At 31.5% G+C, this 18,977-nt stretch overlaps 3 protein-coding genes and 1 long non-coding RNA gene across 4 annotated transcripts; 3 read left to right on the plus strand and 1 right to left on the minus strand.

Moving 5' to 3' along the window:
- The first annotated feature begins 345 nt into the window (after positions 1-345).
- On the plus strand, positions 346-2,537 carry LOC125059832 (proteasome subunit beta type-5). The gene is made up of 6 exons (XM_047664472.1): positions 346-585; positions 657-758; positions 1,052-1,151; positions 1,281-1,474; positions 1,711-1,849; positions 2,349-2,537. Exons 1-6 carry the CDS (start codon positions 442-444, stop codon positions 2,510-2,512), a joined length of 843 nt encoding a protein of 280 aa, XP_047520428.1. The 5' UTR covers positions 346-441; the 3' UTR covers positions 2,513-2,537.
- An 838-nt stretch (positions 2,538-3,375) lies between these two features.
- LOC125059594 (probable enoyl-CoA hydratase echA8) lies at positions 3,376-7,473 on the minus strand. Its single transcript, XM_047664071.1, has 6 exons — positions 7,207-7,473; positions 6,465-6,697; positions 5,927-6,077; positions 5,466-5,615; positions 3,929-4,126; positions 3,376-3,539 (listed from the first exon to the last, which is right to left on the minus strand). The coding sequence occupies exons 1-6, from the start codon at positions 7,337-7,339 to the stop codon at positions 3,421-3,423; spliced, it is 984 nt and encodes a 327-aa protein (XP_047520027.1). The 5' UTR covers positions 7,340-7,473; the 3' UTR covers positions 3,376-3,420.
- Positions 7,474-9,403: 1,930 nt separating this feature from the next.
- On the plus strand, positions 9,404-10,202 carry LOC125059596. Its single transcript, XR_007118702.1, has 2 exons — positions 9,404-9,821; positions 9,915-10,202. It is a non-coding gene; the product is annotated as an uncharacterized LOC125059596 (long non-coding RNA).
- A 4,969-nt stretch (positions 10,203-15,171) lies between these two features.
- Positions 15,172-18,026, plus strand: LOC125059595 (derlin-1). Its single transcript, XM_047664072.1, has 5 exons — positions 15,172-15,558; positions 15,711-15,914; positions 16,583-16,731; positions 17,145-17,255; positions 17,822-18,026. The coding sequence occupies exons 1-5, from the start codon at positions 15,406-15,408 to the stop codon at positions 17,955-17,957; spliced, it is 753 nt and encodes a 250-aa protein (XP_047520028.1). The 5' UTR covers positions 15,172-15,405; the 3' UTR covers positions 17,958-18,026.
- The last annotated feature ends 951 nt before the right edge of the window (positions 18,027-18,977 follow it).

An 18,977-nucleotide genomic window follows, 5' to 3' on the forward strand; every position in this document is an offset into this window, starting at 1 on the left:
ATAAAAGAAATAAAAACATTAACTTGTGGAAAGTTATAGGGCTGTCTTATTTCAAAGAGAACTGCCACCTAGTGGTAAGTAGCGGTAATAAACCAAGTAACGCTACCTGTCATTAAATTTCTATTTGACAACAGATGGCAGCAAAAAAATATGTAATACTCATTTTTAAATTATTATTAAAATAATTTTCTTAGGTTTAAAAAATAATAAACATAGGCACTATAACTAATATATTAAGTATATAAATTATATTCCTCGACATATAAACTATCATACAACTATAATACATCAAAAGAATTGTTAATGACAATGGCTATCAATGTCTTATTATTTGTCAAAACTCAAAGTTGATTATTGAAAAATTGTTTGTCATTCCCGTTGCATCTTGAAAACTGTTTGTAATTCTCTAAAAAGAATAATTCTCATATTATAATCACTGAAATGGCTTTGTTAGACTTTTGCCGCTTGGATGAGAAAATTAACTTAAAACCGGCTGATTCCCTTGCTACTTTTCAAAATGATGTCATAGGCTACACTCAAAACTTCTTAAATAGTGCTCAACTTGCGGCTCCTCCGTTCGCAAACGTAAGTAAAGGTTATTTAGTTAAGCGCAAAGGCTATTTTATTCAAAATCAACTAATTAAGTATTTTTGTAGCCAGTAGAGACTTTGGCTCAATTAAACACTAAGGATGACACGGGCCGGCAGATTAAAATGGAATTTGATCATGGTACTACAACGCTTGGTTTTCGATACAAGGTATGAATTAGTTTTCTTTTTTGTGAATTTAAATGAAAAATTCACACTACACTAACAGTTTCTCCCATCTCAGTCTGTTTGCTTGTTAACCTCGTTTTCGATACATTTTTGATAAGAGCGTTTTGCTCTTTATATTATATTTATTTTTAAAATAATGGGTCGGAAAACATGATTTCTATTGAATTAAAGCGTGACTTCATATTCTTATTCAAAACAACTGAGGTGTGAGTGCAAGTTGTAGTGAGGTATTTGGGTGCTGGAATGGATTAATGTATGTTGTGGTATGTGTCCAGGGTGGTGTACTGTTGGCAGTAGATTCTAGAGCTACAGGAGGCCAGTTTATTGGCTCTCAGTCCATGAAGAAGATTGTAGAAATCAATGATTATCTTCTTGGTGAGTTACTTTAAGATTACTTATTATTACTGAATTTTCTATAATATATTAAGTGACCATATTTTTATGACAGTATAAATTATGTTTATTGGAATATTTGTTTTTGTATATGAATAATGATTTAAACAGGAACACTTGCTGGAGGCGCTGCCGATTGTGTCTACTGGGACAGAGTACTAGCAAAACAATGTAGACTGTATGAATTGAGAAATAGAGAACGCATCTCTGTAGCAGCTGCCAGCAAACTGATGTCAAACATGGTTTACAACTATAAGGGAATGGGATTGAGTATGGGCATGATGCTTGCTGGCTTCGATAAGAGGGTATGTAAAATCCACAACACTAAAGCAGTATATTTAAAAATTAAATGTTTAGCTGATGTATGAAGTAAGTGTAAATGGGCATGTGTCTCATTCTAAATTTATTTTTAACATTTGATATGTAATGTATAACAATGTATGTATGAGACTTATTTTTTCTGTAGTTTGAAAATTATGACAATCGGAAGCTGCACACATTTCTGTATTAATGTAAAATTGACTTTATGGTAATATTACAGGGTGCACAATTATATTATGTGGACAGCGAAGGGACACGTACACCAGGCAAAGTATTTTCAGTTGGTTCTGGATCAGTATATGCCTTTGGTGTCCTTGATTCTGGATACCGCTGGGATCTAGAGGATTTAGAAGCACAAGGCAAGCATTTATTTTTTCTTTATACATTAAAGCTAAGCTTTGCTTTCAGGTTAAGCTTTTTTTGAGTTACTTTCATAGGTTGAATCTCTAATTGAATAATAGTTTATGAGAATAGGTTTAATAATCAATTTGGGCGGCATAAATTCAACTGTATATTGTATGTATATAAAAAAAGTGTGTGTGTACAAAGTACATATGTCAGAAGTAAAACTTCTTTGGCAAACTAATTTAACTAACTCTTGTTCATATTTATACAAATCTAAAACAAAAGATTTCCGAAACTTAGGGGGAGGGAAAAAGGTATGTTAGGAATATAATTGTCATTATAATATTAAGTTAACTATAAATATTAATTATAAGGTAATTCACCTTCTCACTCTCTCTCAATCGCTCTCTCCCTTTTCTTCCACAAAATAATAATAATGGTATGGCTACAAATTGTTTTGTCCCTTTTTTAAAGGAATTCTCTTGCTGTATTAAAATATGGTATTATTTCCAGAACTTGGTCGTCGTGCAATCTATCATGCTACTCACCGTGATGCCTATTCAGGTGGTATTATCCGTGTATACCACATCAGCGACAAGGGCTGGGTCAACATATCTAATGAGGATTGCTCTGACCTCCACTACAAATACCAGGCAGAGAAGGGTGTTACTGAATAATTTTGATTAAAATATATGTTATAAATGTTGTGTTATTATTGTTCTGTAGATAAATACTTCCTATCCTCTAGCAGCTTAATACACTAACTTCCTATCCTCTAGCAGCTTAATACGCTAACGAGTATCCTCTAGCAGCTTAATACGCTAACGAGTTCAAAGAGGGTGCACTAATTACACTTTTCAGAAGCCTATTCCAGTCAGTTCCACTACTCAGTTTGGGAGAAAGTTCTTTTGGGAATTTGTTTTATACTGAGTGATCTACAGTTTTAAATAACTACCCCTCAAATGTGTGTTTTCACAAAAACATAGATATACTCTATCTGTAACATTATAGTGGTGTAACGATTTTATAGGTTTTCTTTTAATTACTTACTTCCTAAATTGGTAAGATCAAAGATTGTGAGAGTGGATTTCCAAAAAATTTGGTGTGCAAAGAAAAAGTAAAGAGAAATTTAATAATGCTCTTTCCACATACGGCACCAGTTCTTGGGAGACATGTTTGCATGACTGGTGAGAAGGATAGCATAGGCGAAAGATGGGACAGTAAAAGTAATCTAGTCATATGAATTGTAAATCCAGCCTTGTTTCACATTATTTAGGTAATATGAACTCGAAGCAATAATACATATGAATTTTAGTTTAGTCAGCTAAGTTAATTTTCAAACCAAAGGCATAACCTATCAATCACCCACACATCTTACATAGCAAAACTTTAAATGGTGAGTAAAATAAATATATTTACAAAAATATTGTAATGGGTATCATATATTTAAGAATCTCTTAATACCTTGCTTTCCTACTAGGAAAAGAAAGATGTTATGAAGTGGGACATCCTTTCAATATTTGAAAAATCAAAATAAAACTTAAAACAGACTAGATTTTAATAATTAATTAACATAGCATATAATTTACGGTTTCTTTTTCTTATCTGTAACAACTACTTCTATTTCTTCTAGACTTTCCTCTAATTCCCAGTCTTTAAGTGGCATTTCTGTTAATTTGTAGAATTTTCCGTGTTTTCCTACACCTGCAAAAAGTATGTGTCTATAAATAAATAAAGTAACTTAAAAAAATACCAAAAGTGACAAAATATCTGTCAACTGAAAAGGATAAAATAATAATTTTATTTAATTACCCTAGGTACTGAAACATGTCAAGATAACTACTAAACCGATTTGATGTATGACCTAAGTTGAAATATTATCTATTTAAATCATATCAGTAAAACTTAGTTTCTGAATTAATTGATGGACAAACATCCATACAAACCTAAAAAGCCTTATTAAATATAAACCTTGCATAGACCAAATACATTGATGTACAAAGCCAAGAATGATATATATGGCAAAAACATTAATTTTGATATGCAGTCAACATGAACTATTAACAGTAAGTCTCAACTCTGTAGCCACTCACCTCCTTTAAACTTCTGAACACCCTTATTAAGATCTTCGATTGCTGAACCAAGTAGACTGCTCATGATAGCTTCATCCCTCATACTTTCCTCACTATTAGGATTCAATTGGGACATAATAGCTGCTAGTTTGTCCATTATTAAGGCATTTTGAGGGAACTTTATTAAAGACTTAGATAATTTGATTGATTCACCTAATGCTGAAACAAAAAAAATTACATCCTAAAATGTTAACCCTTGTCTAGTGGTATGCCATTATTAACTGGGAATAGGTAGGTCGATCCCTGGCCTGAATAAAATTTTCATCCTATGACCGAGATTTAATTAGAGGCTAGTTCGTAGACATAGATGGTGATACTAAATCAAATTTATGTATATGATTTTTACTTAACCCTAACATTCAATAGAGATGTGTCAAAAACGTTTTTACAACTGTATTAATCGCAGTATTAAGTGACTTTGTATAAAAAATGGATAGAAAGCAATTATCTGGTGTTAATAAAGCATTGCTTTATGGTGAAAAAATTACTATTGAAGCCAAGGCTTGGCTTGATAAACATTATTCGGACTGTGCACCAAGAAAATCAACCGTTGAGAAGTGGTTTGCCAAGTTTAAACGATTAGAATATGCACCGAGGATGATGCACGCGGTGGACCAAAAAGAGGCTGTTACCAACGAAGATATCAAAAATAATTTTGAATAACCGAAAACTATCCTAAAGATGTCAAAGGGAACGTGTTGTACATATCCAAACTCATACAAACTTTGCAGCCCGTCTGTTATTGAAGTGAACCTTCTTTATCGGGGTTGGAAAAAAATTTAGTGTAACATTTTTTCGTTACGCGTCACATTTTTCCGTTACGCGCCTAAGAGATTCGAAGCCATTAGTAACAAAAATATATAATAACGATAACAATGATAGTAATACTAATAATTCTATTACAATTAATGAAATTCTGTAATAATCTTAGTACTACATAGTAGTAAATTAATAAGTTAAAATTAAATAATTGTATTTGTATTCATGTCTATGATAATAAAAGCCTTTTGTTAAACTTTATCTAATTTAACTTTATTTAACCAATTTCTGTAAAGTTGCATATTATAGTAGATCATTTTTCGAAAAATAAGGTCATAAAGAAGTTTCACTTCTTACGTGTGTACACCTAGTACACGCACACATTTTTTTGGTAAATTTAGAGTCAGATAAAAGTAAATCAAGCCTAGAGGGTACCTGCTAACACTTGCTTGCTTGTAAAGAAAAATAATCAATTAATAAAGAAATATATAATGAAAAGATACAGAAATTTGTCTGTCTCTATACCCTATGCACACTGGAACACAAAGCGCGAAGGTTAATTTAAATATGCCTTGACGGATTCGTAAAACTACTTAAAATGAGGTAATTGCGTAATTATGATTTCAACTTATTGTGATATAGAAACACTCAAATCTCGTGTATTCTCAAAAGCGGTCTAAAAATAAAAATGGAATTTAAACAAATATGATTCACAGTTTTTAATTGTCTTAACTCTTACCAGTGCCAGTAGCTGTTAATTTACAACCAAGACCCATTGCGTATGCGTCTGCGCCAGATATAGGCCGACCCGTCATTAGCAAGTCTAAAGCACGTGATAGACCTATGAGAGCTGTAAGACGTCTTCCACCAAATAAGCTTTGTGGTGCACCTGAAATTTAGTACAATATATGTATATAACTTGAGAACAAACACTTTATATTTACAAATGGTAACGGCATGATTAGGACATTATTGCCTATACATACACAGATATTACAGTTTTATTTTTTTAAATAGTATATAATTATAAAATATGTAATAATACTAGCTGCTCCCTGCATTTTTTGCCAATAATGTAGATGAGAGAATGTCTATTAAACAGTAATTCTGTACCATTTCTTTTATTAACAGGTGCAGAAGTACTAAGAAGATCAAATTGAATGTTGCATTTTGTATCAATACTATTGTAATTTGTCATACCAAATCTTCTTCCAAGACAACCCATTATTGCAGTCTCTTCTATAATACGTAAATCACAAGCCAAAGCCAATTCGAAACCTTCGGCAACCGCATAACCTTGAACAGCAGCTATTGTTGGCTTATCACATAGAGGGCGACGAAGCAACCTTGCCTGAAAATATTTCACAATTATATCGAGCGTAAGTGGTTATAGTCCTACATGGTAATGGAATATGTTACATGCATATTTCCTAACCATGTAAAAACTTCAAAAATGTAATTACATTCATATTACAATTTTTTTATTACAATGTTATCCATATTCTTACTGCTTTTACCAATTAAGCTATTAACAATAACACTGGTCACTGAATGAACCTATTAGAATAATCCTAGGTTTAATTGTCAGGAAATGGAAAAATCTCTCCTGGACTTTGCTACAAAATAAAAATAAAGCAGATTAAATAAATAATAATATACAGAGACCTAGTTAGTATATTATGTTCTAATTTTATTACAATAATAGCTAATATTAAATAATAATAGCTATAGTTCTCACCGCAGCATCAGTTAGAACACTATATCCCTTTTCCCCAATCTCGTCCAAATCAAAGCCTGAGCAGAAACTTCCTCCTTCTCCATTAAAAACTAGAACTTTGGCTTCAGGATCTTTATCAAAAGCATCAATGGCTTGAGTCATTTCTTTTAAAGTTTCTACATCAAGACTGTTTCTGGTTGTTTGACGATCTATATTTAAAGTTGTGATACCAGAATATTTTTCAACAGTTATATCTGTAATATTCAACAGTATATTTACATTAAAAAACATACAATACTTAAAGTTTTTAAGAGTTAAAATTGAAAAAAATTGCAACACTGGAAGATATAACATTCTAGATTAAATTTATAATTAGCATTTCATAAAACTATGAAAATTACTTCATAAGCAGATGGTTTACAATACTATTGTAAACCTGTTGTTGAATAGTGTCTTATTATGTTAAATTGCAAAGTTACAAATATACTCTGCTTGGATTTGATTTATTCTGTAATCGTATAATATAGAGTTTATTCAAATCATTTTATATCTTTTCTTTTTTTATATTTTTTTTATTTTATTATTTTAAGCCTTATCCTATTTCCTAATACAAAAATATCTAATTATCTCATGTGTTAGTGAATATCTTTTACAGTTAGTAAGTATCAGGAACCCTCCTAATTTATATCTACCCATTTTATATCTAATTACTACTAAATATTAACTATTATTCCTACCATTTTATTTAATTATTATAACTTACTTTTCCGTACTTCTTCAGCAGCAGTTTTTATCTGTTCATCCTTTTCATTAGATGAAAAATTTCGGGCAAAATTATTAAATAGTTGAAAACTAAGAGTAGTTGGCGTTTTTATATGCTTTATTAAAAGTCTCATTTTAAATGAGTTATATTCTTTGTTTTAGGACACTGCTTCTATTTTAAATTCTAATTTCAACGTTACATAAATATTGGGGTTTTATTTATATTTTAATCGACCATAAAGCATGCTAGTCTTCACTTTTTAAATTAAATTTTGTTTTTCTTCCTATCCAGATTCCAGACATTGACAGTTTACTATGTACACTTGATAGTTGATCTGTCTATTGACATTGTCAACGTGTAAGAGTTGCCAGTGCGACAACGACAATATGTATTATAGAGTCTGGCTAATGAAAGAAGATAACGAAAAAGCGCGGCAAATTCAAAAACATTTAGTGTGGTATCCCTAAAAGTTCGATATATTTTGTGAATAAGGGTCCCCGCACATGGGCCACCGGCCACAACCACAAAACGCCGCCACTGGCATATTTCCTGTAATTTTCATACATTTTATGGACTCGCCGCACACGGTTGGCGCCGGTGGCGGCCACACGCTACAAATCGTCGCAGCTTGCTTCTTGTGGCTCGCACCGGCCACTAAACGCCGACACAAAAAGCCGCCACACGCCACTCGCGCGATTCTGCGCCCCTCTCTCCCTTACCTCAGTTAACCTGAAGTCGACGGTGACGCACGCACGTAGTCTGTGTTTCATATAGGTAGATAAATATGGATATAGAATTATTTATATCAGAGATACAATCCCGTCCTGCGATTTGGGATTAAAAAAAGTGATAGTTTTAGTAATAGAGGAGAAAAAGTGAAGGCCTGGGAAGAAATCTCGTGTTACTAGCCAGCCTGTATTTTGTATATTTTCGAGTCCCACTATTTTCAAAGTGTGACGAAAATTGAAACCATCCCTTTTGCGAATAAAATTGTGCAAAATGCAACAAGATTTCACAATGTCTTCTGAGAAATGAACAGAAGTGTTTAATAGGCGATGTAATATTCTCCATTTGTTTGCTAGTACGCCGAAGGTACACTCAATGCAACGTCTGACACGGCTTAACCTATAATTGAAAACTTTTTTGTCTAAGTCCAAATATTTTCCAGAATATGGCCTCATCATATTTTCACTGAGGCCAAATGGTTCATTATGTATATTTCAATGGTTGTCGATTACCGAACTGTCGTGGTGAGGGGATATTTAATGTCTTTCTGTGTATCCAATAACTATGGTTTCGCCTTCTACGACGACGTCTTTATATCAAAAGTAGCGCAATTAAACCTTCTTCGTCAGAGTCCATTATGATACTGCAGGCAAGGGTTAAAAAAAGTAGCAGCCACCGACCGCAAGTGTCGACCACCGGCCACAAGTGGCTGTCGTGCGCTTCAGCTACCTTTGTAGCCGCTTCTAGCTTCTCGTGGCGGCGTTTGTGGCTGTGGCGTGTGGCCCGTGTGCGGCGACAGTTAAACTTACTTGATTCTTTATTTTTTTATTTAATTTTTTACATTGACAGTAACTGTGAAATTAAATACTATACGTATTTAGTCTTTTACTATTGATACTTAAAATGACTAGCATTGCATGGAAAACTAAAACTATAATTATTATAAAACACAACTTTATTCGGAATAATCAAAATCAGACTCCAAAAAATCAATATGCATAGATTCATCAGAGTCATTGCTGTTATCACTGTCTCTCACATTGATTATGAAACTTTCTAAATGTTCCTCGGTAGTTCTGTGCCTTTCTTTATATTTATTTTCCATATGTACAACATGATCAGTCATTTTCTTCCACTATTCTCCTGTTACATTTTCAAATGACTCTTTAACTCAAACTCAAACTCAAAATATCTTTATTCAAGTGGGTAACCAAGTACACTTTTGAATCGTCAAGTTAAATTAATCGTAAATTTACATTTACTACCAGTTCGCAAGTCAAGGGCGTAGAGCGGGTAAGAAGAACTGGCAAGAAACTTTCCGCCACTCTTTTTAATCGCCAAGTATTGTCATACAAATTGTTTGAACTGGAGCAATTCAATCCCAAGGATTAGGATCATTTAAGTAGTCCTCAAATTTGTAAAAAGCTTTGTTGATTAATTTTCGTTTAACGAGGGCTTTGAATTTATTTAGGGCCAGTTTTTTGATCCGTAGTAAAAAATGGTTTTACCATTTGTTACATTAACTATAGTTAAATGAATAACCATTGGTAAAATCGTAAATGCGTTTTTCAATGCCTTTTTTAACTATAGTTAATCTTAACAATTTGTCAATTTGTTGCCAGTGCAATGAGCAATGACATCCCAAAAAATGTGGTTCTTTTTGTGGGGAACATTTATTTTGTATGACAACACTAGACATATTGAGTGAATGAAATCCATTTTTGCCATCTTCATTCGTTATTTGCGCTTTGAAGAGTTTGAAGTGTCAAATTAATCTAAATAACACGATATAAATAAAGTTGTTTTTCTGTGTTTTAATACGGTTTACACTTTTTACGATACTTAAATATATAAATAACGATGTCCGCAAACAGCCAACGGTCAAATAAGTAAGTACAAACATATTTTCGTGTTATTTATTCCGGTTTATCTTGTGTTTCGTAATAGAAACTAGAAAGTAATACATTTATATTTTGTTAAAGGGACCATACTGCTAACTTCGCCAAAAAAGAAACTGCCAAACTGGTGATGCTTCTCAAGGATTACACAGTCGTAACCTGCAAACAACTGATCACTGCAGCAATCTACAAAAAGATGCAGCTTGGAAATCTCTGTGACGTTTTCAACTCAGATGGGTCTAGACACCGACGTGTTAAATTTAATATACATTTAATGAAGGTGTAGGCACATTTTTATATTTATTCTTGTATAGCTGTGTCCTACAACAAAAGGAAAAAATCTTTTAACCCTTTGGAAACAAGGAAGCGGATTATGATCCACACGGATAAAAAAAATTGAGTTTTTGAAACAAAGACAAATAAGAGAGGATGATTTGTTCAATTATGCTAAGGAAGAGCATCAAAAACATTTGCTGCACCAATGAGAGGCCCACCAAAAATCCATACTGCATAAAGAGGAGGTGCACCAAAAAGTGATGCAGCAGATGGAAGAAAGGCACAATAAATATATGTAGCAGCAAAAAGAGTTGCATCAAATTGAGGTGAAATGCAAGAAGAAACAATTAGAAAATATTTAATTGCTACTTTAGGGTTTCATGTAAATTTTGTAATGTTTTTTTAATAAAAATGGTTTGTATTTATGTTATAATTAAACAGTTTATTAATCAAGTCAAATGTTTTATTTATAAATTCTTGTAACAAAGTAGGTAGATGCTAACTCACAAATGTAATAAAAGCCCTAAAGAATATCATAGGTCCCTAACTAATGTGTAGCTGTAGTTTTTAGTATAAATACATACTTGTATGTACTTATAATAATTATAAGTTAATATTATTAGTAATATATAAATAATATTAACTCTAATTCATTATGTATTCTATTGCCTATAATATTAACTTATAATAATAATTAAGTTAATATTATAGGCAATAAAACACATAATGAATTAGTAATATACTTAATTATATACTGCTGCGGTTCTGTAACTAGTAATGAAGCAAAATAGGTTTGTATGAGCTGCTGTCTATATATACTCTTGTTCTTGTATTTTATTTAATTATAATAATTATAAGTTAATATTATAGGCAATAAAACACATAATGAATTAGTAATATACTTAATTATATACTGCTGCGGTTCTATAGTTAGTAATGAAGCAAAATAGGTTGGTATGAGCTGCTGTCTATATATACTCTTGTTCATTGGCAGTTTAAGATCATTCCCAATTTCAGTAACAATCCAGAGCACTGTTCCCTTCGATAGGGGGTAACAGTGACAAAAATCTACATCATCCCAGGTTTCTAATGGCGGATGACATTGCCTAAATATTTTTGGACACTCATTGACACATTCTCATATAACATTATCGTCTTCTTCATCGTCTCATTAATTAAAGTATCTCAATATGTTTAAATTCATCATTAGATAGTAATAAACGTATTTATCATAGTTTGATTTCTGTGACAAACAGCTGTTACTATATAAATTACCAGCGGCCATCTTTTTAACCCTCCGATACTGAGTAGTTAACTTTTTTGCCTAATGGTTAGATATTTTACCATTGGATGCTCTTACCACGGATCAAAAAACGCATTTTGCTGATATTTAACTAATAGTAACGATTTTTTACCAATAGTTGAGTTAACTACGGATCAAAAAACCGCCCCTTAGGGCCAGTTTTTTGATCCGTAGTAAAAATTGGTTTTACCATTTGTTACATTAACTATAGTTAAATGAATAACCATTGGTAAAATCGTAAATGCGTTTTTCAATGCCTTTTTTAACTATAGTTAATCTTAACAATTTGTCAATTTGTTGCCAGTGCAATGAGCAATGACATCCCAAAAAATGTGGTTGTTTTTTGTGGGGAACATTTATTTTGTATGACAACACTAGACATATTGAGTGAATGAAATCCATTTTTGCCATCTTCATTCGTTATTTGCGCTTTGAAGAGTTTGAAGTGTCAAATTAATCTAAATAACACGATATAAATAAAGTTGTTTTTCTGTGTTTTAATACGGTTTACACTTTTTACGATACTTAAATATATAAATAACGATGTCCGCAAACAGCCAACGGTCAAATAAGTAAGTACAAACATATTTTCGTGTTATTTATTCCGGTTTATCTTGTGTTTCGTAATAGAAAGTAATACATTTATATTTTGTTAAAGAGACCATACTGCTAACTTCGCCAAAAAAGAAACTGCCAAACTGGTGATGCTTCTCAAGGATTACACAGTCGTAACCTGCAAACAACTGATCACTGCAGCAATCTACAAAAAGATGCAGCTTGGAAATCTCTGTGACGTTTTCAACTCAGATGGGTCTAGACACCGACGTGTTAAATTTAATATACATTTAATGAAGGTGTAGGCACATTTTTATATTTATTCTTGTATAGCTGTGTCCTACAACAAAAGGAAAAAATCTTTTAACCCTTTGGAAACAAGGAAGCGGATTATGATCCACACGGATAAAAAAAATGGAGTTTTTGAAACAAAGACAAATAAGAGAGGATGATTTGTTCAATTATGCTAAGGAAGAGCATCAAAAACATTTGCTGCACCAATGAGAGGCCCACCAAAAATCCATACTGCATAAAGAGGAGGTGCACCAAAAAGTGATGCAGCAGATGGAAGAAAGGCACAATAAATATATGTAGCAGCAAAAAGAGTTGCATCAAATTGAGGTGAAATGCAAGAAGAAACAATTAGAAAATATTTAATTGCTACTTTAGGGTTTCATGTAAATGTTGTAATGTTTTTTTAATAAAAATGGTTTGTATTTAAGTTATAATTAAACAGTTTATTAATCAAGTCAAATGTTTTATTTATAAATTCTTGTAACAAAGTAGGTAGATGCTAACTCACAAATGTAATAAAAGCCCTAAAGAATATCATAGGTCCCTAACTAATGTGTAGCTGTAGTTTTTAGTATAAGTACATACTTGTATGTACTTATAATAATTATAAGTTAATATTATTAGTAATATATAAATAATATTAACTCTAATTCATTATGTATTCTATTGCCTATAATATTAACTTATAATAATTATAAGTTAATATTATAGGCAATAAAACACATAATGAATTAGTAATATACTTAATTATATACTGCTGCGGTTCTGTAACTAGTAATGAAGCAAAATAGGTTTGTATGAGCTGCTGTCTATATATACTCATGTTCTTGTATTTTATTTAATTATAATAATTATAAGTTAATATTATAGGCAATAAAACACATAATGAATTAGTAATATACTTAATTATATACTGCTGCGGTTCTATAGTTAGTAATGAAGCAAAATAGGTTGGTATGAGCTGCTGTCTATATATACTCTTGTTCATTGGCAGTTTAAGATCATTCCCAATTTCAGTAACAATCTAGAGCACTGTTCCCTTCGATAGGGGGTAACAGTGACAAAAATCTACATCATCCCAGGTTTCTAATGGCGGATGACATTGCCTAAATATTTTTGGTCACTCATTGACACATTCTCATATAATATTATCGTCTTCTTCATCGTCTCATTAATTAAAGTATCTCAATATGTTTAAATTCATCATTAGATAGTAATAAACGTATTTATCATAGTTTGATTTCTGTGACAAACAGCTGTTACTATATAAATTACCAGCGGCCATCTTTTTAACCCTCCGATACTGAGTAGTTAACTTTTTTGCCTAATGGTTAGATATTTTACCATTGGATGCTCTTACCACGGATCAAAAAACGCATTTTGCTGATATTTAACTAATAGTAACGATTTTTTACCAATAGTTGAGTTAACTACGGATCAAAAAACCGCCCCTTAGTGATAATTCTCTAATTTCGCTTGGGAGTTTGTTGTAAAAACGAATACAATTTCCATATAAGGAGTGGTTTATCTTTTGGAGCCTGGTTGGTCGTACACTCAAATTAGTTCTATTTCGCGTATTATACTGGTGAAAGTCACCATTTGTTTTAAAATCGTTTATATTTTTTTGGACATACAACAAGGCTTCAAGAATATATTGACCAGATAGTGTCATAATATTTAATTCCTTTAATCACTTGTTCTAACTGCTCTGTAGTCAATTTTTTATTTCTTTTCTTTTTCAAAGATTTCCTGTGAAAGAAATGAAATATTCTATCAAATAAAACAAAGTTTAGGCTATTATAACTGTTAACTATTCGGAAAAAATATATAATAGAAATAAAAATGAGAAATTGCATGAAGTATCAGGAGAATAAATCATACTAACCTAAGAAATTCAGTGACATTTTGTGTTGCCATCCGAAAGTTTTCAAATAATTCAATTATATTCTTTCATTAGCCAGACTCTATCGAATTATAGTTAATAAGTTGTAAATAAAAGTGCGGAGATAGTCGATATCGGAAATACACAAGAAATTTTTTTTGAAAACTTCATAGACCACTGGTAAAAGTTCTAATTGAAGAAAATTACCTTAAATAATTAATAATTAAGGAATTATCAAATACAAACCATGAGATCATCATGACACAGGCTAATCGGAATATGAATCAAATGAAAATGAAAATCATACTTGAAAGTAAAGGAAAAGATCGCAGGATATACCTATAATAAAACAAAAATCATAATTAAACTTTAAAAAATATAAAAGGAAAGAAAACTTGTATTGGATACCGAACAAAAAGCCACAGGTTGTTTGTAATTCTTCCTAGAAAGATATTAGAGTGACTCATGGCCACGTGTAATACCTTTTCAGAATCCCTATTAAATGCGCCAAAACTTGTAGTTCAGGGACACTTTTCGGTGGAGTAATTTTTTTTTCACAGTGGGGTCCAAAGTAAAGAAAAATTTATGATTTGAAAAAATGTTATATCGTATCACCTAATATTATCTTGAATACACTCAATAAACAACTATAAATAGTATGTCTAACGCAAGAACTCATCAGTACCAATCTAGTGGATATTATGAGAAAGATACAGGATGTTGATATTTTCGAATTTTAAGAAGAATTAGTCAAAAAAAGTCAATTTTCATATAAAAACCAAAATAAATCATAACTCTGCAGGGGTTGACCTTAGAGACCTCCCGTAGAACAATTTTTTGCCGCTGATGACCTCATCTATCCCCTATTTGCGTTTGATCCACGACTTTTTGGCCACCCTGTATATAATAAATACGGCGACTAGATTCTGTAGCTTTGAACTGCAGTCTGTGGTATATCTTGTCTTGGTATGTCTGTCAAAATTCTAAATAGTCTGTAGTCAATATTGCAATGTGTCATGGACGATTGTGATTTGTGACTTATCATCATCTATATTTTGTGTCATTTGTAAATGAATATGAAAGACAAATTTGTTCCTTTTTTTCTAAGTCTAAACAAATTCCTATAGGACACGTGTACTTAAAATATATTTCAGTTTCACAATTTAACGCTTTTATTACAAGTTTGTTGCGCGCACTTGTTCCACGGATTCGTGTGTTTGTGCTTAAAGTGGTTCAAAATATATTTGTAACAATCAGCTGCAACAATGTCCGAATTCAAGGACTGGTTTAATAGTGTTCCCTTTTTTACGCGGTATTGGCTAGCAGCGACAATAGTATTGAGCGTATTGGGAAGATTCGGCATTTTCAATTATTATTACTTTATTTTGGATATTAATCAGATATTTTATAAATTCCAGGTAAAGTATTCTTTGAAATGTAATAAACTATTAATTGACTATTTCCTGTAATTGGTCTTGTCTTCAATTTAGAGTTTTGACATAATATATTCACACTATGAATCTGATATGTGTTTGTTGACTATTGTTTTAATATATTGTTTTTCTTCTAGATATGGCGACCAATCACTGCAGTGTTCTATTATCCAATCAGCCCGTCAACAGGTTTTCATTTTCTAATAAACTGCTACTTTTTGTACAGTTATTCACAACGGCTAGAGTCAGGGATGTTTGCTGGGAAACCAGCTGATTACTTTTATATGCTTTTATTTAATTGGCTGTGCTGTGTTCTACTTGGCCTTTTTACAGGATTGCCTGTAAGTATACATTAAATAAATTTTTCACCTTTATTCTTTTAATAAAAGAGGCATGCATATAATATGTGAATCTATTATTATAAGCCATAAACAGCTCATATGTAATATGAAAACAATGAACTTTTTGCTACAATATATTTTACACACACTTCATACAATTTAATGATACTAAAATAATACTTTGCTTAAGTTAAACTTTAGAGCGCTACACTATGCACTTTGTACAGTTTGTATTATAAAAATATAATTGTAATGTAAGTATTGTCTAATATCGCTGATAGAAATCACCAGATGAGGCTTACATTAGATGGAATACCTTTTGTCTTCAGTCTCCGTGACCACGCACACTGTAAAGCACGTGAAACGTCGGATAAATTTAAAATTATGTTAAATAATTGTAAATTTATAATAATACATAACTTTTATAAAAAGTTTTTTCTTTAAATGTGTAAAGGTTATGTCAATAAAAGACAATACTATATTATGTCTTTATCAGCCTTATTATCAAAGTCCATTAACAACTAATGTCTTCAAATTACTGTCTAATTAAATCTAACCTTTGTACAAGCCCTGTAGAGCATTAAATTTTTTTATATTGTCTTTACTTGCCCTTAGGTTAAACAATAAAGTATAATGGAAAATGTAATATTTATTTGTTTTTATTCCAGATAATTATGGACCCAATGGTGTTATCAGTGCTATATGTGTGGTGTCAACTCAACAAGGATGTGATTGTGTCTTTCTGGTTTGGAACACGGTTCAAGGCTATGTATTTGCCCTGGGTTTTGCTGGCTTTTAATTTAATTATTAGTGGAGGGTAAGTTACACACAAAATACTGAGGATCGTTTACTACTGATAGGGCTTTAAAATAAATAGTGCTTAAGAAATCCTAAAGAATAGCTTATATCAAGTTAATACCAATCCCCATATACATACAAACTAAGTCAATCTAAATACACTGATTTATCGAAAAAAATCTATTCTTTCTTTTATATGTCTACCTATTATTGTTGTACATGATAAGGAAACCTATAATAAGTTGCTTATGATATTTTTTATTGTTACAGTAACTTTACAAAAGCTTTTGTCAATACTCTTAAAGAAGTGTTACTTTTCTGCTCTATTATATTAATTTTCCTGTCAATTTTTTACTATTAATAAATAAGAATACAAACAGTGTTAAATAATAATTGTTCAAAATTACTTTATGGATAATTTTTGTATTTCAGTGGTATTCTGGACATAATGGGAATCCTTGTCGGACACCTGGCATTCTTCTTATTATTCAAATACCCACAGGAATTGGGTGGACCCTCCCTGTTAACACCACCTGCATTTTTGTAAGTTCAGCTACTTTTTTTCTCTGTGATTAGGAAACAATAACTTTATTATTCTCTAGTAGAGTACAAAATATATGTATGATAAACATTGTTTATAAAGGTCTGGGTATTACACATGAACGTCAATGTATCTTATACAAATTTATGTAGGTTATATTTATTTTAAAGTAATACATATCACCTACGTTACTGTAAAGATTTATATCACATTATTGTTCATGCAGTAATATTGTAACTTTGTAATGCTGCAAGTAAGCTAATATCTAAAGTTGTTAAAACTGAGCATCCCGACTCTCAGCTATTCTACTATTCTACTATTCTACAGGCTTTTAAGGACAAAAGCAGCATATCATCGTTTATATACTTTACATTTTTTTTTTAAATTTACATTACTAAAAATTAATGTATATGTTTTCTTGTTTCCAAGTGAAGTAGAAGATTGTTTGACCTAAAATGCGACTTTAAAAAAACCAACATTACTTATTACTTATAGGTTCATATTAAAATACATTACATTCAACTGTCAAAGGTTCTATTATTCAAATTACTGTTTTTTGTTCTTACAGAAAACAGATATTCCCTGATACACGGTATATGGGGGGCTTTGGTACTGCACCACAAGAGAGAGTGCCCACTAGGCCGGCATCCAGAATCATTGGCGGACACAATTGGGGCAGAGGGCACGCATTGGGGGGCAACTGAGTGATTAAGTTAGTGTTTGGAAATAGACTGTGTTATTTTTTTTATTAAATAAAGTGTTCTAACTTGAAAGATTTTTCTTACCTATTTAGTGTAATGTAAATTATTTTCTTGTTATAGAGAAAGTCCCCTTTTGTTAAAAATGAAAGATGTTGTGTTTTAACAGGTAATAATTTCTTTTATATATTATCAGAGTGAAAGTAACATAGTCTATTTCCTTAATAGAATTTTGACATGAGTTTCACATTTCGTTTTGAGAGAAAGAAAAGAGATTGTCTTTCTTTGAAAATAAAAATGGATTTATACAAATATTTAGTTCATAAAGATGTATTTATGATATAGTTTCTTGAATAATTTTGGTTTATGTACCCTTTACGATCACATAGTTAACATTAACAGGGATGCGTGGGCGCATTTGGAACTAAACGAGAGCCGCATGACATTAGCTTTCGAGTAGTATTCCTTAAACTAAATCAAATGTAAGGAACGGGTCGATGAGGCTAATAACATTTATGTAGCGAGTACCTTATGCATATAAAATTACACGAAATTGACCCGAGCACTCATCCGTCTTTTTCTAACAAGTTCTATTTACACTGTGATGAAAAGAGACAAAAGTGTTTACCGTAAAATCAGTGGGGTGATTGGAAATCAGTGGAGGAACGGTAGGTAGTCTAACGGAAGCCCTCAGTGGTGCGATATTTTTGAATTTTGCAATAAACATTAAACAGTAATGATAAAATCTGTGCATTTCTTAGGTATTTGTCTTATATATAGTCAAAAGTTGATAATAGATTCAATTAAGTACTTTTATATCTATTTATATTGTATTTTGTTAAAACGTAGGTATATCTTGTAATAATTTAAAATAAAATTATTTTATCATATTTTGTTTTTTATTTCTTTTATTGAGTTAGTGTGTGAGATAGTGTTACAAAGAAGTGGTAACCCCGACTTGTTATGTTTGTTTTAACATTTTAAGGCGAATAATACGGGCTGGTAGGCACAGAAAGCTGCCCACTC

The sequence above is a fragment of the Pieris napi genome, chromosome 20, assembly GCF_905475465.1.
Source record: "Pieris napi chromosome 20, ilPieNapi1.2, whole genome shotgun sequence".
In the NCBI taxonomy this organism is placed as follows: domain Eukaryota; kingdom Metazoa; phylum Arthropoda; class Insecta; order Lepidoptera; family Pieridae; genus Pieris; species Pieris napi.

Bases quoted from the DNA above. Each gene is read 5' to 3' on its own strand.
- LOC125059832 (XM_047664472.1), top strand. From the start codon at position 442: ATGGCTTTGTTAGACTTTTGCCGCTTGGATGAGAAAATTAACTTAAAA. The intron at 1,475-1,710 runs GTATGTAAAATC...GTAATATTACAG, and splicing joins TTGCTGGCTTCGATAAGAGG to GGTGCACAATTATATTATGT. The intron at 1,850-2,348 runs GCAAGCATTTAT...TATTATTTCCAG, and splicing joins AGAGGATTTAGAAGCACAAG to AACTTGGTCGTCGTGCAATC.
- LOC125059594 (XM_047664071.1), bottom strand. From the start codon at position 7,339: ATGAGACTTTTAATAAAGCATATAAAAACGCCAACTACTCTTAGTTTT. The intron at 6,698-7,206 runs GTAAGTTATAAT...TGAATATTACAG, and splicing joins TGCTGAAGAAGTACGGAAAA to ATATAACTGTTGAAAAATAT. The intron at 5,616-5,926 runs GTATGACAAATT...ACTAAATTTCAG, and splicing joins TTGTCTTGGAAGAAGATTTG to GTGCACCACAAAGCTTATTT.
- LOC125059595 (XM_047664072.1), top strand. From the start codon at position 15,406: ATGTCCGAATTCAAGGACTGGTTTAATAGTGTTCCCTTTTTTACGCGG. The intron at 15,559-15,710 runs GTAAAGTATTCT...TTTTTCTTCTAG, and splicing joins AGATATTTTATAAATTCCAG to ATATGGCGACCAATCACTGC. The intron at 17,256-17,821 runs GTAAGTTCAGCT...TTGTTCTTACAG, and splicing joins TTAACACCACCTGCATTTTT to AAAACAGATATTCCCTGATA.